This window comes from Epinephelus moara, chromosome 12 (assembly GCF_006386435.1).
Source record: "Epinephelus moara isolate mb chromosome 12, YSFRI_EMoa_1.0, whole genome shotgun sequence".
NCBI classification, from domain to species: domain Eukaryota; kingdom Metazoa; phylum Chordata; class Actinopteri; order Perciformes; family Serranidae; genus Epinephelus; species Epinephelus moara.
This window is the reverse complement of record NC_065517.1, coordinates 12,249,611-12,276,420: the sequence shown is the minus strand read 5'-3', so window position 1 is coordinate 12,276,420 and position 26,810 is coordinate 12,249,611. Positions and strand designations below refer to the sequence as shown.

At 39.2% G+C, this 26,810-nt stretch overlaps 1 protein-coding gene across 3 annotated transcripts in view; it reads left to right on the top strand.

Moving 5' to 3' along the window:
* Window positions 1–26,810, top strand: part of senp6a (SUMO specific peptidase 6a) — a 32,329-nt gene that overhangs the window by 409 nt on the left and 5,110 nt on the right. Inside the window, exons 2-14 of one of the 3 annotated variants that reach the window (XM_050057699.1) lie at window positions 6,756–6,849; window positions 8,572–8,635; window positions 9,116–9,222; window positions 10,115–10,267; window positions 14,261–14,331; window positions 15,539–15,630; window positions 16,480–16,867; window positions 18,979–19,217; window positions 21,198–21,338; window positions 21,751–21,784; window positions 22,317–22,505; window positions 25,460–25,653; window positions 25,993–26,198. In XM_050057699.1, the coding sequence (XP_049913656.1) occupies window positions 6,756–6,849; window positions 8,572–8,635; window positions 9,116–9,222; window positions 10,115–10,267; window positions 14,261–14,331; window positions 15,539–15,630; window positions 16,480–16,867; window positions 18,979–19,217; window positions 21,198–21,338; window positions 21,751–21,784; window positions 22,317–22,505; window positions 25,460–25,653; window positions 25,993–26,198 (1,972 nt within the window). Of the gene's footprint in view, window positions 1–6,755; window positions 6,850–8,571; window positions 8,636–9,115; window positions 9,223–10,114; window positions 10,268–14,260; window positions 14,332–15,535; window positions 15,631–16,479; window positions 16,868–18,978; window positions 19,218–21,197; window positions 21,339–21,750; window positions 21,785–22,316; window positions 22,506–25,459; window positions 25,654–25,992; window positions 26,199–26,810 lie in introns of all 3 variants that reach the window. The other 2 variants (XM_050057698.1, XM_050057700.1) reach the window with 2 other exon arrangements.

The window sequence follows — 26,810 nt, the reverse complement described above, 5'->3', positions numbered from 1 at the left end:
GCCGGGCCGTCCGGTTCGACGGATTGTAGCCTGATTATCGGGCGTGCGGCTTTGAGCTAGCACCGTTAGCGCTGACGTTAGCTGCGTCTGCAATGTGAGAGCTGGATGTAGCGATAGCGGAGACAGGCCTTCCTGCCTTTGCGAGGCTTTTAGCCACCACATAACGTTTATACATAACAGCAAAACACACCAACACTTCAATAATAAACAGTTAAACATTAACTGACACTCAACCAGTCTCAAAAATAGCGTGCTAGCTTGCTAGCTTCAAAAATTAGCTGGCTAACGTTCCCAGTCCAATTGTAAACATGATGTTCCCAGTGTGTAATACCGTTACTGTGACATTACTCACGGTGGTCTTCACTTTGTCTAATGATTCACATTGTAAATTTGGATGGCACATGCCTAAAAACATAAAAATATAACATATAAACCGTATTAAATCATCGTATTGAGAGGCTCACCTGTCACCTCACAGATAGAAGAGGAGATAAACTGGGTTATATTTGTCATTACTGCCTTGCTCAGTGGCAGTATCAAGAGGACAGGGAAGCTGGGATGCAACAATATGCTTTGATATACTGCTAAATTTTACTTAAGGTATTACAGTCAAATTAGGGGTTGCTGTTAAACATCCTAGCCCCTAATATCTCCTCAGAAAGCAGACCCAAAGACAGGTTTTGAAATTACTATATATCAAGGAATGAGGCTGTTTTACATTTGTAGTGTCAATAAATAATACTTACTTTCATTTTTAAACCCCTTTTCATTTAAAGGATACATCTGGTGTTATGCTATGTTTTTCTTACTGTCAACAAATCCCATGGAAAGATCATAACCAACAGTGAATGTATCAACCAACAACTGTTGTGTGTGCTCCACTGTTGTCCGCATACTATTAAAAACACATCAATGAGCCACACTGTTGCCCTGGGTGACATGTTCCTTCATTACCGTGACCACACACACACACACACACACTGGTTTATTTTGACTCAACACCACAGCTCCAAATACTCACCAGAGCACAAATGTGGATTAGTTTGCCATATAGCCCCTGAAAAGTGCACTATTTCCTCCTCCTTAAAGATGGATGTCTTCAGAAGGAAGGGCTTGGAGCTGAGACCCACAAACTGGAAGTCAGGAAGGACTGACAGACGGATTTTACACACTGCAGGCTTTGGTCTTTTCGAGGGATTTGTTGACACGACAGAAAAATAAAAAATAATGCCTGCATTATTCTTTTAACAAAAGAAGCCGAAGTCTTGAATGTTAAATGTTGTCAATTGTTGTCAAAACACAAGCAGCTTTACAAGCAACATATCTAAATACGATCATAGTCTAAAATTTGCAAAATTTAGATTTAAAATGAGAGAAAAAGTGAAGATCATTAATTTGATCATTTTGACTTGCATTGCCAACTTTCTGTATTTGACTTTTTTTTTTTAATTCTCAGTCCAAAGGATGTGTTATAGTTAGTATTACAGGTTTAACATCCAGCGTTATTTAAAAGGAAACCTACCTGGCTACAATAATGTGTCTTTGAAGGGCCAGGGCCAGTTTCACAAAGGTGATATGCAAATATTGGCAGCGTCAGGTTTCCCAAATTGCAGATACATTTGCAAGCTGTACAGGACTTGCTAGTTTGGTGTGTTTTAATTACAGAACTTTGCTTTTTTTTCTCCAAATTATTCTATTTCAGGGCACTTAATGTCGTAATTAGAGAGAATTAGGGGAGAGATGACAGGAAACAAGGGAGAGATGGAGTAAAAGGAGAGGAAATTATCTCATTTTGCAAATGTGGTGAAGCGGGCCCCAGGATTGCTCTCTGAATCATGTCTTTTTGGAAGATTAACTGTGTGTTTAATATATAGATGAGTTACACATCCACTGAGGGTTGAGCGCAGTTATGATTGACAACAAGCTGCTTGTATTTGATCATGTGACAGTCAAAGTTCTCTCTCAGCTGCACAAGCACCTCTAACGTCAGTCTGTTTGGATGAATGTAGGTTTGTGTAGTCGTAGTTGTAGTCAGAGATCCTCTATCGTGGATATGTCCAGCAGGAAATCCACTGTTGTAAAATAAATGAGTGTGCTAAAGCTCAGCAGGAACCTAAATGTCCCCTCACAAGCATTATCAGGGCATTTGTTGTGATTTATGAAGCTGGAAAATGGAGCATGAATCTCGCAGAGTTTGTGGCTGACTCTGTGTATTAGCTGGAAGAGATTACAACGGGCTTAATTTGGCTCGTGCAGGATTGAAGGAGATGACTGAACCAACTGAGGCAGAAGAGCTCAGGGATCATAATCTAATGTATGATTTTTGAACTTTTGAAGATTATTTTTCTTGTCATTTAAAAAGCCCCTGAAATGGATAATTCAATAAAAAACAGGCTGCAGTTTCCCCCCCCTAAAATGTTCAGACTGTTATGCTATGAGCCCCATCTCTTCAGCGTCTGCTAATCCACTCCTGCAGCTGCAGGGGAAGGGCAGAAGCATTATGTATGACGCTAGAAGGAAAATGGGACGAGACGCTCAGAATTTGGTTTGTGGGACAGAAAAAGACGCAGCTTTTAGGGCCTGTACTTCAGCCATGTGTATGTATGAAATGACTGATTCTTGTAAGAGGTTTAACTCATGTTTACCTGCTGGGCTTGCAGCCAGATGGATAACATGCATTAGCATGACTATGTAGGTGAAGTTTGTGAGGTCATTGGATTTAAAATGGCAGGACTGAAGTGATGTTTTTGTTAAAGCAGAGAATACATCATCCAACATAAAGTATGTTTATTTATTAACTACATGGTTTATGTTCCCCTAGTTTAAAGAAGGAAACTTTGAATCCCCTGCTTTGTGTTTTGGTATTGACTGTTGTTTTTGATATTAACAAATTTCAGTTGATATGGGGAAGAAATAGGAAGCCAGGGCCTCGTGGGAAAAAGCGTAACTTGTCTCAACATCCAGCAGATGTTAAGATTTGTGCATCAACAATATGGTTGGCATTACGGAGGAGTTGGTATGTTATTGTATTTGAAATATATCTGCTTTCCTTTTTACTTTTCCTTATTTCACAGCAACCCCTTTGGCAGGTATATGAACATAGTTGCACATGTAAGAAAACAGAAGACACTAAAATAAAGCAAGTGGACAGCAGCAGTTGTCATCCAGAAATTGAAAATTAAACTTCGGGGAAATACAGTAAATAAAACATAAAGAGATCATTTTCAGAAATAAACCCAGTCTATAAGACAATCTGTGACTAAATTAAAAAACATTTCCTGCAGGTTTATAATTACCATCTGTCTGAACTTTGACACGTGACAGCTAACTGCGAAAAGCGTTTTATTCATTAGAGAAGAGCTGTCCATGTTTGTACCATGCAATAATGATACAGTACATTATCGTCTTTAAATATTTGTTTTCCTCTAATAAAAAAAAAAAGAGACCAGCCACGTGTCACCTCATTAAAGCTCATGTTGGCTAAAATAAACACGTAAATAATTAAATACACTGAAAGCTAGTTTAATAAACAAAAACCAATATGCAGGAAATAATTGTTGGTCTTGTAAAACAACTTTATAGTACAAAACTGCAGTATGAGTGTAATTGATCTGTGTTTAGTACAACCTGCTGTGCCTGGAGGTTACCACCAAGGCGTTGTGTTTTCTGTTCTTGACCTAAACAAAGATTCCTAAAAGGAGATAAATTATTGTTGTTGTTGAGTGGTCATAAAATGTACGTCTTTGCATATCTTTATTGTCTTTACCAAAACTTGACTGCAGAATAATGGAGGTGATTATTAATCAGCATTGAGATAACAGATGTTTTACTGGCCAACACTTCCAAAACAGTTGTACATGAATGCACCAGCAGGCTTTAATCAAATTCAGCCTTTGAACTAAACTTCCATGCAGACTCCTGAGAGGAATACATACATTGAAAGATTCAAAATACTTACCTTAAACTAATTCTGGGTGCTTTAGAATGAGATGCCAAATTCTGCGTGTCTGGCATACAGAATAAAAACACTAAATATGCTTTGCAGCTTTTTAGACAAACTGAGGAACAAGCAAACAGAGTCTACCTTATAAGGAAAGTGCTGTGACTGTTAACACTTAAAGCATCAGAGGCTATGTTGGGGAATCAGACCCTGACCCAGTCGGTGTCGATGTCGACCTCTACAAGTTGACTTTATGCGGTCTGGCTGTGGTTTTCATGCCACAAAAGCACCTTCTTTTTGCCTCTTTACCCAACACGGGTACTAGGTAGGACTTCATTCTCTCCACATTTTCAGGTTTTGAAATACAAGAAATTTGTCAGATGTTTTGGTGCATAACAATTAACACAGAGAAAATAAGAATAAAAAGCAAATACTGCAAAAGTCAAAAATCCTAAATAGAAAATGCAATTGTTTGAAAACAAAAGGATGGAATGTGCAAAAGTTCATTGTATTAAATGCATTTAATGCCCACCATACACTAGAGGACTTTTAAAAGACTTTAGTCTGACACCCTCTCACATCTAAAGACACTAAGTATGAAGTCACAAGCTATAAGATTTCGCAAAGACTAGGGATCTCGCACGGTCACTATTTGCAAGACTGCAACTTCCCTCTGAGATCATTTCCCATCCTGCTCCTGCAGGAAAATATTACGGCATTGTGTAATATATTGTGTCTACAAAAACACATAACTCTAGAAACCCAAGATAAAAGGCGTCATATGTCAATAGTATTCTTGTCAATTTAGCATCAGTATGATCCATAAATATAAACTGTATTTGCCTATTAGGGCTCCAACGATTAGTCGACTAATCAATGACTAATCGACTATTAAGATAATCGGTGACTATTTTAGTAGTCGACTAATCGGTTTGAGTCATTTTTTATAGGAAAGCACTATAAAAGTACCCCAAAATATACTTATTGCAGTTTCTTACGTTCAGATATTGGCAGCTTTACACACTCTCCCGTGACAGTGAACTAAAACCCTTTGGCGTGAGTATGAAACAAGACATTAGATGACATAATTTTGGGGTTTGGGAGAGACAGACCGACATTTTTCAACATTTTAACACATTTTTCGATAAAATGATTAGTCGACTAATCGAAGAAATAATCGACAGATTAGTCGACAATGAAAATAATCGTTAGTTGCAGCCCTATTGCCTATAAAGTTAACATTTTGGATTTTGTCACCTGAGCTCGCTGCTGGTTAGCTGTACTATTTTAGTACGAGGAGACCCTGGGAATGGGAGGTGAATCATTTCAGAAGTTAAGATTTCCCACAAAAATAAGTGCCGGTGTGTGTGTCAGATGCACACAAAATTAAACACGGACTCTTGTTCACTCCACACCTCTACCAGTATCTCCTTCTTTTCCACAGACCTTGAGAAATGAGACTTGTTTGCGTTCTTGTGCCTCTGCAGAGTCCGCTCCGTGTTTACTGTGAACTCGCTTTGCTGCTTCCTGTTTGGTGCTGGAGAGAGCACAGCTATTGGTCGTTGACAATGTTCATGTCATTGAACTTCAGTTTTTGAATGAGCCAAGAGTAAACACTTACGATAATATTAAACCTGTTTGATTTTGTCAGAACGTTGAGACGAGAAAAAGCCTGATGTAAGACAGCTCAGACTGTCAGTTTTATGACCACCTTCCACCAAATGATTGAGATCACAGCAGCACACACCAACTCCAGCAAAACTCTCATGATTTTACTCCGACAAAGTAAAATAGCTTGAAAAGCCATCTGGTGTAAGGCCGGCATAATTTGATAAACCACTTAATAAGTTCAATATTGGTAGCAGTATATGTCTTCACTTTACTGGAAACAGAGAGGAGAGAAAGAGGCATTATGTGGACCAGTAACCTTTTGACTCTCAGCCTTCGGTCAGATTGCAGACTTCACCCTCTGCACACATGTACGCTGCTCACCCACACACTCACCTTCTACAGATGCATTTAAATGGGAAATTAACTGTATCTAAACCTTTCATTACCTGGTGAAGTTCATTACTGAATGATGTTTACCTGCGCTCTATCAAAACCTTTTTTTGGATTGGACTTTTATGGGTCTTTCATTTGACATATAACGAACACTCTGATGGGAAGTGAGCACTTGGTGAAAAACATGTTTACCTGTAACCAAGGTCTTGACATTGGCTCTGATCTCAAAAGATAATATAACAAAAATTGGTGGTCTGTGTATTGGAAAAAACGTCCAAGACTGTTAAAGCTGAGGGTAATCTGTATTCTAACAATGACGTGAATGCAATTTCCAGTTGCTCTGAAGTTGTTAAAATTATGAAAAAGGTGCTGAATAATTTTACTCATGTGCAGTAGTTTAATAGCTACACTCATGTCACAAATCATAATGTTTGGTGGTGTAATAATAATCTTATTTTTACAGAGGGATATTGGCACTATCCACCTGATATCACCAAACATGCTTATTGACCATAACTAAAAGAATTAGTTAATTATGTCTGCAAAAAAAAGAAGATAAATTTGCCCTTTGATCAAACTTAACTGCAGTGACATGAGTGTATTTTTGTTATTTATAAAGATGCATTTGCAGTTGCATATTTGCAAAATTAGCAAGGACCCAAACGTTCTCCTTTGCTAATTGTTACCAGTTTTTCTTATCATGTAGTTGAAATGATCAGCAGTGAAAATGTGGCTTCATTTCAGCTGATGTGCTGTGTGTTGCTCCTGTGTCCCTGCACTGATGTGAGTCTGGTTTATTATTCAATTCAAGCCCTGGATAGATCAGACACCAGGCGAGATGGAGGGTACAAGCACAACTGGAGCTTTTCTCTTTCTGGTGACAGTGAAGAGGAAAGGAGTCATGAGTAAGCACTTCTCTCCCCAGCCCTCGTTTTCAGCACCACCAAGCGCTGCACTGCATCACTTTCCCAACACACAGCTCTCCCTCCACATACAGGAAAAAGACCCCAGTGACACCTCTGCTGATGAGCAGGCTATTCCCGTCTCTGATGATATATGCATTGGCCTTTTTAGTGCAGCATTACGGATCTGTGCGCTCACATAAAACACCGTCTGAATGTAAATCCTCTCTGTTTTACAAATCAGAATCTGCTAGGGTTGGACCGATATGTTGGCTAATAGTAGAAACTGATCACCGGGACAGAAGAGCATCCTCATCACAAAATTAAACCTGCAGTTAAATGCAGCTTTCTTTGCACCTTTTTAATCTTTTTCTAAAAAAAAATTGTACATTTAATCATCATTTAAAGATTTACTAATGAGTGTTTTCTTTGACGATTTATTTATTTAACCTGTTTTCAATCATTTAGTCTATAAAATTATTTAGAAAATAGTAAAAGGCCACTAATGAGGGAGGTTTTTTAAATGTCCAAAACCCAAAGATATTCAATTTGTAACCATATAAAAGTAAGAAATCAATAGTTGGTAGTTTTGCATGATAAATGACTGAAACAAGTAATTGATTATTGAAATTGCAGTTAAATAATTATGAACTAATTGACTCATCTGTAATGAATACCAGAGTTTCTGTGCTTCCTTGCTTAAAGGGACAGTTCACCCCAAAATCAAAAACATGGATTCCTCCACTTACCCATAGTGCTATTTATCACTTCAGATTGATTTGGTGTGATTTGCAGAGTGTTGGAGATGTCAGCCATTGAGATGTTTTACAAACTTATCAGTAATGTCTCTTTCCATAAACTATGACCCAGTTACTCAAAATAATCCACAGACCTTGTTGTGAGCAGTTTCATGTAGGAACTATTTTCATTCTACTAAATTACAGCCATCAACCAAATCACCACGCAGTAAGAAGTGTGCATCTGCTAATGGGTTAGAGGCACATGCTCATAACAGTGCAAGGTGTAAACATTAATGGCACCTTACTCAGCTTAAAATAACTAACTAAAAAAGTAAGTTTCTAATCATGAGCTATATTTAGTAGGGAATTTGAGAGGAAAGCTCACCTTCTTGCAGCAAGTTAACTAGTTAGTTTGTTGTTTTACCAAATAGAATCTGCATCAAGTTGAAGTTAGCTTTAATTTTGACCAGTTTGAGTTTATTATTTCCATCTAAAACTAATGCAGTCAAATACAACAGCTCTTCAACGAATCCTACTTCTATGACAGTTATAATGATCAGTTTCTGATGGAAGTAGCTATTTTAAAGAAATACTGATTAAAAAATACTGAACTTTTTTTTTTAATAATCTGTCCTCCCCAGTGAGTGTAGACTAAAGGGGCACAATATATGTATCTGCCAAACTCCAGTGTTGTAGTTTTCAATGTGAAAATAATAAAAGATATCAGCTGTTGCCATAGTCAGTACTAAAACCATTGAATAAAGATAACGGCAGTAATGTTACACCATATCGGTCAAACCCTAGAATCCACTTTCATTGCGCAGAAATGTCATTTTATACCTAAACTCACACACACACACACACACACACACAGACATATAAAATAACATAAAATATGCTGTGTAGAAATGTATTACGTAAAGTGCACACACACAAGAGTCTGACCATAATACTTATGTATTATGTTTTTTCCGTTTCCTCTCAGTGCAAGCGTGGTGAGCGTGGAGGAGATGGACAGGGAGCAGCCGACCTCCCCCGAGGAGAAAAAGGTAAACCCTGAGCGCTCTCCTCTCTGCCTCTCATTTTCTGACTCTTACCCTGCTAATGTTGACTCCCGGTGGGTTCGCGTGGCTCTCCCATCAGCCCCGCAGACAGCGCCAAAGCCTGGCTGGCGCCTGGCGCTGCAGAGCAATGGCACCCTAAGGACCCCAGCAGTCCATGAGCTAACACTGCTGAGGTGCTGCAGGAGGCCTCGAGGGCTGGTACTGCTGCTTGTGTTGTTGTTGTTCACACCAGATTTGATTTATGACAGGAAAAAACAGATGAAGCTACAGGGAATTAAAGTAGTTAATTAATATGTTTTTGGAACTTCACATACTTTGCTCAGCACGTAACAAGCTTACATGTGATGATGTCACTCCACCACTTTGATCCAGAGTGAAATATCTTGATAACTATCCTGTGACATTTGGTACAGTCTTGTTTCCTATAGCGTTTCTTATTAATGTGTGTGTGTGTCTTCTCCCCAGTCTCCCACTCTTAGGCACTTCACTTCCTCTGACCCTTTGAGAACGTATGAAAACCGGCCAAATAATCACATGAGGCCTCTAAGCAAGCTGGCGCCCAAAAGGCTCAGGTACAGTTCTGCATATGTGTATATTTATAGAAACTCTGCTGTTTTTTTACTGCACTTGTTGGTCAAGTGCAGAGTTGCTTCACAGCTTTTAGAGTCTGGAATATGATTATTTTTAGGAGGTTTGGAAATTAAAACGCTGGTGATTTAAAAGAAGTCAGAAATGTGGAGAAAGTGACTGCAGTTCAACTTTAATAATAAATCTACACTTGCCAACAGATTCAAGTCAGAGTCAAGATTGTGCAGTATGATCTTTGTAGGAAACAGTGATTATTTTTTTTCCTGCTCTCCTATATGGATGATAGACAATGTATTTCAATAACAATTCTGAAATTACTTTTTACACCATTTTTTATTAACTGGCAAAATGTTATCGTAGTAGATAAATCTCATTTAGTCACCTGACAAAATGTGAAATCAATTTTTTGTTCCGTTTTAATTACCTTTTGTTTGTTCATCACATAGTTTCCTGTGAACCCAGTGATGGGAATGTAATACATTTATTTTTATAAGTATTGTCTTTATTAAAGTGCATTACAGACCATTTTATATAAAAAAACCTAAAAAAAAAAAAAAGGTTGAAAACAGAATGAAATAATGAGATCATAACCAGACTCCATACCCTATAATAATTAAATCATTTGCTAGTTTATAAAGGAATGTTTTTAAAATGGATTTAAATGGTATAATTGCTGTATCTAAATGTCTCGTAGATACTGCGCAAGATAGATTGAGCATTGTAAATCTGATTAGTCAGTGCTTAACTCAGACACTTACATAAAGTGTTCTTATGATGTGCTTGTATTTACACTATTAAATGGCAGTAAACGTTTGTTTACAGCACTACAAAGTGGTTCCTTTATGTTTGACTTGACGCTGTCTTCCTTCTCTGCAGCGAGGTCCCTCTCACAGTAGCAACGTCCTCCCCCATGCCCAACAGAACCAACTATTTTATCATCAGTCCCGCACCTTCACAAGGAATCGTTTTACAAGGGCGACACTTTCAGCACGCACAAATGCCCTCTGCAATAAGGAAACCAGTCCAAAGGTAAGACGGAGTGAGTTCGAGTTGCATTTTGACTTGACTTTGATTTTGACTCCTGACTTGTGCTGCTCTTTGTTACACCCAGTTTTTTTTAGAAACACAACTTTCTTCTATTTGGAGGATGATCATTCTCTATGTTGTTGTATCATTCTCTACACTTCCCATAATAGGAGAATTCAGTGAGTTACACTGTGGGCTACAGCAAAGCCTATACTGATTCACATTTGGCAAAGTGGCACTATCAAAAGTATGCCGAATTAGCTGTTGGTTGTCTCTGCATCCATGGCGACATTGTAAACAGTGCTATCACTGGATCACTTTTGATATTTAAGAAAACTTAAAACCATAGTGATTCTCAGGCAAGTTCTGGGATTAAAAAGAATGACTTTTCCCCTATGACTTCCAAGCGGATTTATGGGCGTTTATGCACAATGCACATTAGAGATCATGATCTCCTCAGAAAGGGCAAGTGACGCTGAACCCAAAAACAAGTGTTTCATGTCTTTGTGTTGATATTTGACAGTGTTATGACATTGTGAAATGGGTTTAAGTACGTTAGATGCCTCCATGAGCTGTCTGTGACAGCCTCTGCTGCTGCTGTAACTGCTGACCAAACCACAGGCAAAACCACAATAAGAAACTTCCTGTTTTCTGATCACCAGCATGCACCTGCTCCTTTCACCTCACACAGAATCTTTGCCCTCATGTCTCTCACTCTGTGATCCCCCTGGGGAAAGCCTCCTCAGTTTTTAAACCTTTAGTCTAGCAGACAGAATTACTCGATTTACTCTGGAAAAAGCAGATAAACGAGCGAGACAGTGCATTTTCTTGCTTCGGATTAAACTAAGCTTTTATTTGATGCACATAAGATATTCTTAAATGTTGATGAAAGTAATTTAAATCTGAACACGTACCTCGGATCATTACATCCATCTTCTGAATAGAGGATGGATGTAAAAAAAAAAAAAAAGCTTAAATTGAAGTATAGGCTGTAAAAAATGAATTACTGCATTAGTGAGATGCTTCACTCTTTGATTTTTATCTTCAAGCAGCCTTGACTTGAAGGAAAGGTAAGACTTTGATCCAGCTGCATCACTTCGAGTAAACCTTTGTTAACAGACTGGATCTCATTTCATGCCCGTTTTCTGTCTCCAGAACATCGTACATTTCCATTTATTCCAGGTTTTGTTTGTGTCAGCAGCATCACTGTTGACATGCTGTGAGACTTAATGTCAATGTGTGGTTTCCTTTTTTTTCCCCTGACATGCTGTTTCTCGTGTAAAATGCAGCTTCTGCATGACTGTGACAAAACCTGACTGCGTACAGAGGCAGTAATTCTGCTTAAATGCTGCATTAACAATTTAGAGTGTTGTTGAGTGCTTACTTCCAGTGCTGATACTTACTTAGTATGAGTGTTTTTCCCAAACCTAACTGCTTACACTTTGTATTTGTTCAAATGTAAGTAGAGCCTGAAGCCCACCTTACCTGGGATTGTTTTTTTTTGGAACTATTTTCATGCACAAAAACATGGAAATTGACAAACTTTTAAACAAAAAAAAAAATCTATTTCATGATAAATTCAACAATGCAACGATGCAAATACAATCAATATAGTAACATCAACAAGAACACACACTTGAAGACAGATACACCAAAATGACATCAAAGAGCTAGTTGTGACAAAGGCAGACTGTTGCATCACTTGTGTCTCAGCCAAAAAGTTGCACTTGAGCACACCAAAAGGACCACAGCCAACAGCCAACCAGCACATACGTTCTGCGCCTGTGTGAGAAGAAATAACTCTTCATACTAGCAGGTTGCTGTCGTCAGCACTCATCATTAAAAAAGGGAAACTGGACAGGATGGATTCAAGACGCTAGTGAATTAGTTCCCACATAAACAACACAACCTACTGTTGAAAGAACAAATTATATTTACCCTGTGCAAGTGAACACTACCACAAACTATTACAAAGAGTTTCTGCCAAAGAGCTCTATGGTCGCAAAAAATTAACTTACCTTATATAACCTAGGAATACAGACTCATCAGCAGCCCAATATAGACCAACGACCAGTGTGTCAGGGCTCTGAGGGCTGTTACATAATCCCAAACCACACATATTGTATCTGTCATCCACATAAAATTAACTAAAAATAAAATAAATCAACACGTAGATGGTAATCTAAATATAGAAGTAATTTAATTTCTTTAAGATTCTAGACACAATAAAGAAAGTGTATTTGTGTTGAGTGTATCCAAGTGAATTTGATCATCTAAACTATATTTGTATTGATATTTTAAAGCTACATAAGATGTTACATATTACATTGTGTTAATGTGTTACATCTGATAAATTTAGACAAACCCACCTTTACTTCCTTGAAAGTTGCATTCCAGTAGTCCTTTGTTTTGCAAGGTTTGGCTGAAGCTACTTTTGTGTGAGAGCTTTTTTGCTAGTTGCCAAAATTATATTCAAGAGAAATTCATCCTGTGCCTCAAGCTGATGTGGGAAAATGTCCAATGAGAATGTGACAAGAGACAAATCAACATTTGTTCCCAATATTTACACAGTTTCCTTTGCAAAGTCTTGCAAAAGCAGTGGAAATAATTCAAGGATAAAGCCAGAAAATATAAAAGTGGTCTGCATTATTTCTACCCCACTGCCTCCAGCATTGGTTTTGTCTGTAAGAATCTCTTATGTATAAATTAGAATTTTGGATTCACAAGATTTTGTAACAGAAACTCTTGCCAGGGCCTCCGCAGCAGATGTTTTCACGTCGGTGCTGGAGGTCTCTCCGCAGCACCATGATAGCATTGAAAACATGAAAAACCTTTTCCACTAGGGTTCATTCACACTTGGCTCGCACATATTGCAGCAGCTCATAACTGATTCATATCTGTCCCAGCCTCAGTAGGGCTGCAGCTGACGTTCACTTTTAATCATTTAAGATTCAGTATGAGGTTTATTGTCATAAAGAACATGCTGTATGTACAGTTAATTCTATTTTGCTGTCACTTTTTGACTGCCATCTGTAGAAAAATACGTTTAAAAACAGTAAAACAATCTGATGTTGATGTTCAGGCAGCAGTGAGACCTTGCTTGTTATTCAGCAGTTTAGACATTCAACTTACCGCTGCATTCTGGCTGATAATTAGCCGGCTGCGCCTCAGCTTTTTCATGCCGTGGTGAAATATCTGTAGCTTATTGCCAGTGATCTCTGTCGCTTCTCATCCATCCAGTGACCTTTGACCCAGATCTGTTGAGTGTGTTTACATCAAAACCCCAAACTTCTTCCTCTGTGCCGGAGAGCGCCATTATTCTTCAAAAACGATTAAAAACACATTAATGAGCCACACTGTTGCGCCGGGTGACCTTTTCCTTCATTACCATAAACCCACACACTGTAGTTTATTTTGAATCAATCACACAGACATCGTCCGCTGTAAAAAGTCACCAACAAATGCAGTATTTCCTTCTGTTTGTTTGCTAAAAACATAGTGACCATTTGTTTCAGAAAACTATCAGAGACTTTATCATGGGGATTACTGACAATAAGTTAAATATCTAATACCATCAGTGAAGAGGTGGGGGTAACCTTGTCCGATTCACTAGCAATTTGGAAGAAGTTTGTCTGTCTACAAGTATTTACACCCATTTTGCCTGGTAACTGTTCACACCTGCAGGGTTCACGTGAGCCTTGAAAATCCTTGAAAATTTGTTGATTTGGATTTATAGTCTTATCAGTGAGCTTCAGTTAAACTCAGACAAGAGGCCTTTATATTTACTCAAAATCTTGGCGCAAAAGCATTTAAGATTCATCATGTCCTATCACAATAAATACAATATTTTAACACGTGAGCTTCTTGATGTTACACTTTTAGCATCACCTCTCAGTGTGGTCCAAAAACCTGGTCCCCAAACTGCTGTCTGCTGTATGTAAAACATGTTTGATGCAGCGATTATACTGACCACAGTGTCTTTTTTTTCTCCTGCAGAAACGAATTCTCCACCACGCAGCAAGCTGTAGAAGTGGACAGCATCGTCCTCACCTGTCCAGAGATCTCAGGTAGAGTTCACAGCTCCACAGCACACATCACACAGGATTGTTTTGTCATTCTCAAGAGAAAGGAGTAATTTACTGGCCGATAGTTTGAATTTAGATGTGCTCACTGTGTTACTAGCAGGGAGGAAAAGACTGAATCGTGTGTGTGTTTGTGTGTGCGCTTGTGGTTTGCTTGTATGTGGCTTTGGTATGTGTGCGCAGCATCTGTGTGTGTGTCTCCACTGATCGGTATCTTTGTATTTGTGGAAAGCGTGTGTGAGCAGGTTATGCATGTGACTACGTGTGTGACAGCCAGCAGCGTCTGCAGGGCTGCAGATGCGAGCTGAACCTCCTCCCTGCTCCTGCCAGCAGAGGAGGAGATCTCAGGCCTCACACATTTAATCCTCAAAGCTCCTGGCCGAGTGAGAGCTTATGAAACACTCGCTGGGCTAAGAACGGCTCTCTAACCGAAACAACTCCATCGAATACCGAAATAATCAGATGTTTTTTTTTTTTAAAAATACAGAAAATAAAGGTGACCCTGGAATGAAACTGTCCCCCATGTTGTTTTTAGTCATCCACCTTTTCACACTGTGTTTATTTTTTATTTTGGAAGATACAATATGTGAGTAAGGGGAGGCTGGGAGGGCTCAGAGTTTTCACTCTCATGTTAGAAAACAGGCCGTTATTTTGGTTTCAGTGACTTACTAACCAAAATCTCTTTGGCAAAAGTAAGAATAACCAGTTTTTGCTTATCACAGATATATTGGTATCCACGGATATGTTGGCCCATAAGGAATGGGGCCTTAATAAAGACAAGTTAAGCCTTTATTGATCCCCAGAAGCAGCAAAAAGATAGAAATAAGTACAGATAAATTAGAGAAATGTAAAACAAAAAACAAACAAAAAACCCGAAATGAATAAATAATAATAAGAGGTATCAAACAAAAACAATATCAGTCATCAGATATTTTTGATTCCTGTTGCTATTCTATATTTATTGTTTCTGGCGTCTTCTATCTGCATCGGTCGCTGCCTGATTCACCTGTGATTGTGAAGCCTTGCATGCTCTGAGTGCTTTCTAGTTTCCTGTAAAGTATTGTGAGATTTTACCCAGAATTTTGACTATAAATCAATTATAATAAGCTATAAAATGAGTAATTTAAATATTAGATTATATCACTAAATAAGTGATTTTGTCTTGATTGTTTTATTGTGTAACCTTCAGAAGGGGAGACCCTGAACATAAAGCGTCGTGTCCAGCAGAAGAGGAAACCTCTGGAGGACTGCTGTACTTTTCCTTCACAGGTCAAAGCAGCAGAGGTAAGAGCTGATACAGCAGCAGCACGGAGGTTAAAATGACACTACTCAGAAATCACATCAACTGCACACGTGTCCTTCCTCCTAAAGTATGTTTGTTGGGGTTGATAATGTGAATCCTTAAATATGAGATGTACTGTGTGTGGAGCAGCCTCTCAGTGGGCTCTGCCTCTGCCTGTCCATCATCCTTTCATCAGTCTGTCCTCACATCCTCTGCAGCACACCTCCGACTCTGCAGCTAGAGCCACGGATAGGCACAGTGTTACTGTAGACATGTAATGCTTCATATTCAGCTGTTCTGTTCTCTGGGACAGAATGTGCTGTGATCAGCCAGTGACCTTTAGAAAGAAAGACAGTGTGACTGAAAAGCATTATCACAGACAGGGAGTGTGTTACTGCGGCTTATACCAAAGCTAAATCATGTCATGGAAAACATCCCTCCCACCAAACAAAATGTTTTCTACCTTCTGTCAGACCTGAAGACCTTAAAGGAAACTAGGTGTTGATCTGTTACATTAGAATAATACCCCAGCCATTTAAGCTCCACTGCTCCATATTTTTATATGGCTTGAAATCCTCTTTTATGCTAAGTGATTATTATATTCAAAGGGCTTCATTGGCATGACCATAACCCAGTACAGTATTTTCAAAGCACTCTGTGAATACTGACATTAACCTACATTTCAAAGCGCTGTTATGGACAGGAAGAGGAGGAATCAAATAATATATATGCTTTTATGTGTGTATGAAATCACGTAACTTAATTGCAACAGCAAATGAAACATCTTTGCTTTAAAAAAGGTTTTGTAGATTTTTGTAGTTTGTGTTTCTTAACGAGTTTTTCATCGGCAGCCTCTCCGGACGACTGTCTACCAGATGGTGTGTGTGAAGTGCAACAAGCCGAGCGAAGACAGCACCAAGTGTCACAACTGTGGGAGCGGTCCGGCGCTGCTGCCCTGTCAGCAGGCCACTCTGTCATCACCGACTCCTCGACCCCCCATTCGATCCCAACCCTCCCCGGGACCAAACAACCTGCAACAGAACTTCTACAAACCGGCTACGACCATAAGGGGGCCCCGCGGAGAGACTCTGCCCATACGCATCACGAGCACCAGGGGCACCCTGGCGCCTCTGAGCAACGGCAGGTCCCCACTGTTAGCCGGGACATCGAGCTGCTGCGGAGCCAGGAACGCGCCCAAAGGGAAGAGGACAGCGGCCCAGCACGAGCTCAACGACCCCAGTGAGTAAAAAGCACTGACTTGTCGCCCTGAGCCTGAACTCAAGCCTTATCAAGCCTTGGGTTAAAGTTATCTGGGGTGCCTGTAACATGTAGCAGCAAAGTTCTTCTAACTTATGGACCTATCTTATTATCAGAATAGACTCTCTCTGCGAAGGTAGCACAGTTTGCGCACACAAAACACAAGCCGATGACTCAAAGCTGAACTAAAAGCCAAATTAATAAGGCAGCAACTTCTTCCTAATACTGGGATCAGTTTGAAAAAGCTGTCGATGATGATGTCGACAAAGCAGCGAGAAAATACCAGAGCAGATGAGAGAAGTATGAAGATAAAAATAGAAGCTGAATAGAGAGTGTAACCAGCTCATTGGTGTCGTGGTTGCTGTAAATTTGCATTATAGTGCATTATGTCACACTGAGCTGCAAGTATATGACTTTCTATCAATAAAAGAAGAATCAACCAATAGTTATTTTCCCTCATGCAGCCAGTGAGACATTGTCATGAAACAGGTTTTACAAATGCACGGGTGGCTCTCGAATATTTTGTTCCAGTTACCAGCGAGCATGACCAGAGCACACACTAAGCTGCGAGTTAAAACTCTCAGGCTGACACATCCGTAGCAGCGTCGGTGCAGATCTCGGCTCCTGGCAACAGTTCTGTCAACCAGTGGAGATCAACTGGGATTCAGTTTACTGCTGTTGTCGTGTTTTCAGCTGTCTCACTCTGACAGCTGCAGCCAAGAGCCAGACTGGCTTTCTATTAAAAAAAAAAAAAAAAAAAAGACTCAAAATATATTTAAATTTTGTTGTCATTCATGATGAAAGATTTTTAATGTTTTTAAATTTAAAGATGTAGTGGAGGAAGAGTTTGTCAAAATGGGAAGTAAGGTACAAGTATCACTATTTCAGTACATTTACTCAGCTCTTTCCTGCCAGTGTTCATGATGATTGAAATGTCATCAATGTAACATTTGATTAAGATTTCTCCTCAGTGTCCAGACTACAGCACCCAGGGGAGAGCAGTAAGAGCCCCTGTGCTTCTGCTAAATGAATATAGACATCACTGTAAAAGGCTTCACATTGGCCTGTGACGCTGTACGTTACCACAGAGAGAGCAGAGAGGAAACTGTGGAGATCTTTTGACAGCCTGTCAGTTTTTAATCTGACACTCTGCTGCCTGTCTGAAGAACTACTTTAAGGAATATACAGTAATGCAAGTCTCATTAGATAAAGAGGTCCCGGAAAAAACAGCAATCTCATCAGTGTATTAGTGAGATAATGTATTTCCAAATGCATTAAAGCCTCCTCAGTATAAAGGAGAACACACTTATTTCTGTCACTTAAAAAATGTCATTTAAAAATGTGTACATTTCTACACTTAAAGCTGCATGTTTTTTATCTTTCTCATCCTTGTTAGAGACTGGCCTTCATGTGATCAAGTTCACAAGCGTGTTTCGGTATAAATTAAATCTCAAATAAAGATATTTCACATGAGGAAAGTGTGTAATAAATCTGTACTTTCTAATCTTTACACAAACTGAACTCAGTTGAAATTTCTCTCATCACTATTTACCCATATTGGTGGAAAACCTCACAGACGTCACTGCTGTAGGAAAAGTAAACAAAACACACAGGCGGGTAGATCCCAACTGTGCCATAATATACATACAGCATATTCAAAGCAAGCTGCCCTCTTGAACAGCACTTGGTGAATTACCTGCTGTTGTTCTCTACCAGATAAAAAACAAATTTAACGTAAATGAGAAGCACAATATAAAATAAGACCACAAAGAAAACAGGAACTACTCAGAGGATGCTGATAGTTCAATACTAAAATGTGTTTGAATTTTTTAAATTTGCACCTGGGTCCAGATGCTTTTAGTGTAATGTTAAAGGTTTGTGTGTTAAAACAAATAACACATTTTTGAGCCATACTTTTCTGTTGGACTTAATGTAACAAGGCCTCAAACCTGCTTCAGAATACAATGAGGCAGTTCGGAGATGTAAATGTCAGATTTCCTTTTTTTGTTTCCTACCTAAGTACAAAAGTTGAAAGAAAATGTCAAAGATGTTCAAAAGTACACTCAATCTAACGTCTGATGTTCTGTCCCTAGTCGTCCTGTCCAGTGATGATGAGGAGGAGGCCGACAACGCCAGCACCGGAAGCGTCAACAGACTGGACAGCGTCTCACCTCGACCCGCAGACTCTGCTCACTCCTCACCGGCGCCCTCTGGAGGCAGAGTGGAGGCTGCGGTGAAGAGCGCCGGAGAGCAGGAGGAGCCCAACACTGAATTCTTTGAAGATGTCAACATGAAGATCACAATACCACGGAGAGCCCGGATGAAAGATCAGGTGAGACTCTGGCAGGTCGCCCACCAACACCAGGAGGTCAGAACTAACTGGTAACATTTTAAAATGACTGGTGAGCTTTAAGTAGTTTTGGGTGTATCTTAGTTAAGTATCGAAGAGGAAGAAGGAAAATAAAGAAACAAAACAGAAATTTACTTGCTTATATTTTTAAAGCAGTATTTTTAGCAGTTCTGATCCCTCATTCTGTTCACATTTTCTGTGTGTGTATGTGTGTGTGTGTGTGTTGATATCTCCAGTGTAAACTAGGCCAGCAGGTGCTCCACTGAAGCGAAACACAAGTCTGAGGGCTGTTTCTTCCTCTAAGCGAACCAGAGAAACATAAAATGATCTGAGGCTTTATATATTTGATGCACCCTTTTATTATGAGTGCCTTCAGTATCATGAGTGCATCAGCTTTTAGTGAGCTCGCTGGGAATGGAAACCCTGACTCATTCATCCATTACTACTGAGCCACAAAGGAGGAGAATCATTTCAGTGTTTGTCTCTGAGTAAATGAGACTTGGATGTGCAGTGCAATGAAACAAAACGATGTGAGGGAGAACCAGAGAGCACCTCACCTTGTCCCTATGGTGACGTATGTCCGCTAGGGCTGCACGATTCTGGAAAAAATGAGAATCACAATTTTTTGGCATATAATTGAGATCACGATTCTCTCACAATTTTTTTCAACATAAAGATATATTGTGCTTATTTCCTGATACAAAAGGAAAAGTAACAAAAATTATAAATAAATAATAAAAAAAATATCATTAAATAACAAAGCCTATGATTGTGCCTGATACAAGAGACAAAAGGCACATAAACTCTGGTCAGCAGAGAGGGAACACTCCTGTTTTAGCTTTAGTCTCTTGTCTTCTCTTACAGCTTTTGAACAATTTTAACAATAATATCAATGTTGAACAACATTTTTCTGAGGTAGGTATTCCAGGCCTGGAATTAAGTCAAAATTAAACGTTTCAACACCATGCATTTGACAGGAGTATTCACCTAACATAGCCTACATATCTTTAATTATATAATTATTTATATGTCTCTATGTATATTTTTACATAAATCCCCAATATTTTATTTGCCTTTAAAAAATCCTCTTCCTTCATTTAATTTGACAGTGTTTATTGTATTGTATTATATGTATTAATTCTCTACAGGATCTTGTGTGTTCTTTAATGTGTGTTCAATTTATTAAAAGAAAAAACGTTTTGGTGAACCCTGCAGCAAAGTGAACCCTCTTCCTCAGAGAGGATCTTTGTCCCATGAGAGCAGGCAGTGTAAACAACTTTCGCTGGCGATTTGACAGTCACTAGAAGCACATTATGACCCTTTGTAAAAGTTTCTGTGTGGTACCTGTGTTGTACATGAGCTAACATTAGCGGCGAAGGACTGAGAGGCTGTGTGTGTGTGTGTGTGTGTGTCTGTCTGTCTGTCTGTCTGTCTGTCTGTCTGTCTGAGGAGTGTCAGTACGTTAACTTGCCGTAGCCTTGCTGTTTGTCATGTTAATGTTATCGTCGGCAGCCCTGAATAGCTTGTAAAGCTTTAGCATAGTTAGTTAACACATTTGTTATCGGCCCATGTGTTTACTGCTACAGAAAATTAATAAATCTTTGGTTTTGCCCAATGTCGCCTCTCTGCTGTCTTTTATCACGCTTGCTAACGCTAAGTTAACTTTACCAGCAGATCTGTATGAGGCACAAACTGAGGCTACAGTGAGCAGTGTGTTTCCCCCCTCTCGCTGCTTTCCAAACTGCCGGCCGGCTGTCGCTCTGCATCACGTGGTATAACGCTGCGTCGTTGGGAGCGCTTGTTTTCATGCAGATGATGTCCCGACTCCCGGCACGGGCGGGGCCGGCAGAATCGCCGTCATTGAAAAATTAGATCGCATTTGCATATGAATCGAGATCACGATTTTATTACGATTAATCGTGCAGCCCTAATGTCTGCACATTTTTTTGTTTTATTTTACAGTTCGGGAATCAACCTCCGGAGCAGTTCTCACCGAGGACAAAGAAGCCCAAAATCATGTCTAACAAGTGTGACAGTATTATACTGGAGTGTCGGAGCGTGAGGGTAGGAACTCTGCGCAGGATGGTGACAAAGCCCGTCGTTGTGAGTACTTTGGTTTCTGTCATGTTTTAGTATGGCCGCCAGAGTTTGTGTCAGCAAAGTAGAAAAATATGAACAGGGTTACAAGAGTCAGGCTAAACCTTAAAACATAAAGATACTTAAAATACAGACTTGTAAAATGTATTTCTTAACCCTGGATTTGTCTTAAATTGAGGTAAATAAAGACTTCAGACATTATTTGAGAATTTACAGAATTGTAAATATATTATGATTATATCAATGCTATATTAAGAGGCATGGAAAGAGCTTATAGTGAAGTTATGTGGCCATAATACAAGGAAAAAGACAGAATACCTACTAAAATCCAGTCGAGTGATTTCAGTCCAGAAAAACAGCAGCTTTGAAATACGAATGGAAATGATAAATTACTCTCTTTGTTCTTTGTCTTTTTCAGTTTTCCATCGACCACATCCAGCTGGAAACTGAAGGTACGAATGAAACAGGGGGGCAGTAATGAATTCAGTAAATAAAGCACTGTGTGCAGAGCTGCTGGATCAGACGTCGGTGGAGTGTGACGGCCCCACAGTCACTGCAGCTGTCTGCTGTTTCAGGAAGATGCAGCAGTGCACTTTGATGTTTGTGCTGGTCAGCAGAGATTAGTTCAGTCAAACCACTGGCAGCTTTATGTCTTTCAAATATGCAAAAAAGGCCAGCGGGAAATATGAGCCGCTGGAAGCTGCAACATATGACTCCTAATGTTGTTGTTTAACTGATTCATGTGGAAGCTTCAAAATTGTGGTTGTGTTTTTTTGTTCCTATTCAGTCATCACTGGAAAATAAAATCACATATTTGGTATTATTTGGGACAATAAACTTAAATATGACTCTTGATATGGAAAAATGAAGTTCTGTCACAGTCTGTGCTAAATACCTTCGAGATTGTTCCTGCTTTTCTGTCTTTTTTTTTTTATCATTTTGTGTTGCATTTATAAAATGAGCTTGTTGTATGTTTGTCTTAAGGCCCGGAGCGCAACACTGTAGAGAAGGTTTGTCTTCAGGCTTCAGAGCTGATCAGCTGCGAGTGGTGCAACGTCCGGAAACTTCCGGTCTTGTTCTTCCAGACGACTCCGGATGAGTGCGTCCGCCTGCGCACACAGCTCAACATGTCCCAGGAGAAGGGAGCCCAGTGGTACGACTGCGCCGGGGACCGTAAGTACAAAACTACATGTCATTTAGAAAACTTAACTTAAACTCTGCATATTCACATCTGTGGACATTTTGATCCAGGGAGCTGGGTTTGGTTCAAAATTATTCTCGATGCATTTCAGTATTTTATTTCAATTTGTTTCCTTACTGTATGACTACATCTACAGTACTTAACTAATGATAGATATAGATATGATTAATAATCTCTCACCCTGTGAGAGAAATTAGGATTTTTTTCTTGAATACATAAAGCCACTGCAGCTGTCAGTGATGCAGCTTTGGGCAAGATTTTTTGCTCCTTCCCTAGTATTCTCAATCCAGGAGATGCAAAAGTGTGCAACATTAAGTCTATGCTTGCAAGTGCAGACAACTCAGTCTCACATGAAACAACTTGAGCCTTTAATTAAAAAAAGTAAATACAAAACTCTCTCAGTGTGCCAGAAACTGGAAGAGCAGCGAGCTGCATGATTAGTCCACTGACTAGAACTCATATGTGCATGGCAGCCCCAGATATATATTGTCCAATTATAAATGAAGACGGCTTTGCTAGAAATGACCTTAATGTTTCATATATTATAAACAGATGTAACGTGAATGAGACCTTAGTCAGCAGGCAGAATGAAGTCATCTACTTCTAGCAGAGCTATGTGTACACTGAAAGAAAAGTTTTTCAAGTTCCGCTCTGGTCATTGTTTAAACCCCCTAAAAACTCTGTACATCAAAATTACATATTTAGAAGTTTTTCCATGAAAAAAATCCCCCCATGTCTTAAAGCAGCTTAGATGTAAGTCTACGTGTTTGCCTCATTTAGTATGTGCAGATATGTGAATATGCAAATTACCTGCTCGCCTGCAGCCCCAGTGTACCTGCCCACCTTCAACTCTTCTCATCAAACACACAAACCTCTGATTATAAACAGTAATACATAACATGAGTCTTTGGCTTGACTACATTATCAGACATAATAATAATAATGATTTGCTTATGTTGGATAAACCTTGTTCCTGATCACCAGCTCTGACAAGTTGAAGTGAATGTGAAAGGTAGCTTGCAAAATACTAATACATAGCTACACCTGGCTCCTCCTCTGATACCCTTGTTTCGCCAGTGTTGTGGAAAGTTTCACCCTGCAAGTTAACAGGATTGGGTCCTTGGGCTTGTGATGTAAAATACCGGAAGTTTGAATCCACATTTTTGAGACTGTCATTGGTACACTGCTGTTCCAATTGGGAAAACCTCAGTCATGGCGTTTACTGCTTATTTCTCTAATTATATGTCTTGTAGCGAAAAACACCATATGGAGATGTTAACAAGGTAAAAAAAAAACTTCACTGGAGTGGGTCTTTAAATTAAACAACATGTAGGTGCACAATGGCATGTACAAAATGGATGTTCACCTTCATATTGAGTTTCAAAGTAGCTGGCGAAAACAAAGGGTGGTTTTTAACTAATTTAGGTGGTAGTCAGCCCCTCAGGATTTCTCTGAGTTCCTGTTGTGGATCATCGACGCTGAATTATTTAAAACAGTGGTTCCCAACTGGTCCAGCCACAGGGTCCAAATTTCTCCTTAGTCATTAGTTAAAGGTCCACACTGTTTAATATATTCAGTGTTATACTTGTGTTTGGCCATGTCGTTGAGCTAGTGCTGTCTCTGTCAAGTAGCTGTCCATTAGTCAGTCACTCTATAGCAAAAAAAAAAAACAGCACTTCAAAATAAAAGTTATGTGCCAGAAATTTACTGTACTTAAAAATAAAGTGTGTTTTTTAACAACTTGACACATTTGCCAAACAGTTGCGGTCCATTTAGAATGGAGCTGTGACCTACTTTTGGACCGTGACCCGCTACTTCACATGTTACTGAATAGATTGAAGCTTCAAAGTTTCATGAATTCATTGACGTTTTAATTCAAAATCAACATTCAATTGCTGGGTAGCTTTTTTTCGGTATGCCTTTTCTCTCTGTTTAAACCTGGTATTTTTGCAGAGTGGCAGATAAAGATTAGGCTACATTAATGTTATTAGTATTATAATATTTGTAGAATTAGATTTCAGTGGTGGCTATGAAGGATTGTTTCCAACTCATGTGATCCAAACATTTCAACTCTGTTTCCTAGGATACAGCCCCTGAGTCAGTCACAGCAAATTTCTGCACCGGACTTAAATTTGAAATGTTCTGATTTATTTTATTTCCATTTTTGTTGTGGCATAATGAACTTTCCGTCAGCCTAAGGGCACGATTATTATTACATCGTTATTTTATGCCCTTATTGGATTAGCCTGCTGCCTACATACGTTTATGTTAATGAAAGTTCTATTTATGAAAGATAGTTGATTCAATAAAAAAAGACTGACTCACTAAATCCCATGAATCATTTCATTCAAATTGAGAACTGTGTTTAAGGATTTTTTTAGGGTGATGACATCATACAAAAAAAACTCACTAAATGTTTTATTTAGTCCTTTTTTTGTGCTGCAGATCCTGTTCACAGTTACAGAGCAGGTTTAGTTTAATATTCATCCTTTCTGATTCACTGAACATAAGTAGACATCATGGCCTGTACTGTTAATATCCTGCTCACATTGTTCGTATTCTGCCAACTTCATCTCACAATCCGAAGTAGCTGCAGTATATTAAAGCAGAAATGGTCTATGAAAATAGTCAAGACAGTACTTGATGTAGGATTAAGGATATAATGTATATAGAGAGAGATTTTATAGAGATTACTCAAAGAAAATCAAAGCAAACACGATGCAACTGGAGTGTTACAGCAAAGAGTCTGAATACCTATACAAAGATGAGATTTCAGCTCTATTTTTATTGCTTTGTCATAAGGGGTTATTTTATAAAGAATTAATTGCCAAAAACGTAATGCATGTTAAGTTATAGCACAATTAAGTGTGCAAACTAAATCCTTCTTATTAATAACTCTTCTACTTCATCTGTTCTGTGCTGTTAGAGTCGGATGAGAAGTTCATTGTCTTGATCTTCGAGAACGGCCTGGCGATGAAGGAGCAGATGATCCTGGAGGACATCCTGGGGGAGATCGGCAGGACCAACAACCTCAGCAACTTCCCCACCAAGCTGTCCTTCGAGGAGGCCAACATCCGACTGGTCAACTACAACAAGGCCTCCAAAGAGAAGGAGGAGAAGGTGAGTGGAAGCACTGGTCCATGTTGAGTCAGCGGCACTGATCAGTAGGGCTGCAACAAATGATCAGTTTATTGTTATTATTTTTTTTATGTTTCTTGTTCTGTTGACCAACAGTCAAAAATCCATACATTTGTGTTGGTTTTTATTTGACTGTCTCAATAAAGGGCTTCTGAATTTAATCATTTTTATATGTCAAACTGGTGACTGGTAAAATTAAATTAAAATCTGCAGAAATTAAAAATTATTTTCAATCATATATCAATCAGCACATCCCTTGAGTGACTGTTTCTTGCAGTTTTTATCTTCTTGCTCCTCACAAACACCCGTCCGTCTTTGCAGGAGAAGCCGATACAAACCCCACCCAAAATCACCCAAGGCTCCACGGTTACCAAGGTCACTCAGGTCACGCAGGTCACCCCGGTGACCCCGGTCAGTATGCCCGTACGCACACGGATGGCCACCCGTCAACACACCAGCACCTACTATGAAGATGAGGATGAGGACATGACTGACCTCCAGCCTACCTTCTCTGGACCAGTCATCAAGTGAGTGACTCTTTAGTCGCCTGTTAGGCTGATAAATATTTCTATGTTACCCAAAGTACCTTTACCAAAGTGATTTTTGTTTGGGCACTTTATTTTGAGAAATGTATACACGCTTAAAAAAAAAAAGAAGCAGGTTAAGTCCCTAAATGATAAATGTTATTTAGTATAATATTTGAATGCCTCTCTCTGCCAGTATAATGCCATTTGCTTTAGTTGTTTACTATTAAAATTAAAGGAGCTATATGTAAGAAATCTAAAGCAAATAGTTGTAAAATCATCCTAATATGTCCCAGAGACTAAGGAATAATGTTCATATAACATACTGATCTCACCGACAACAATAGTACAGACAGAATATTTGCATTTAAAAAACATTTTTACAGTCTGCAAATCATGTTTATGTTTTGAATTTGTGTTTTGGCCTGTTGCGCCACCCACCACCTTCTACCAGTCACACAGTCAGTAGAGTCTCAGCACCAGTTACAGTTACGACTGAGCTACAGCAGCACAGAAAGCAGCATTAGCAGTGTCCCGGTACATAGCATTAGCAGCCGGCTCCTCATAAGCTGTATCCTGGCAGCAGCGTTAGCAGCAGAGAAGCCGGACTTGCTC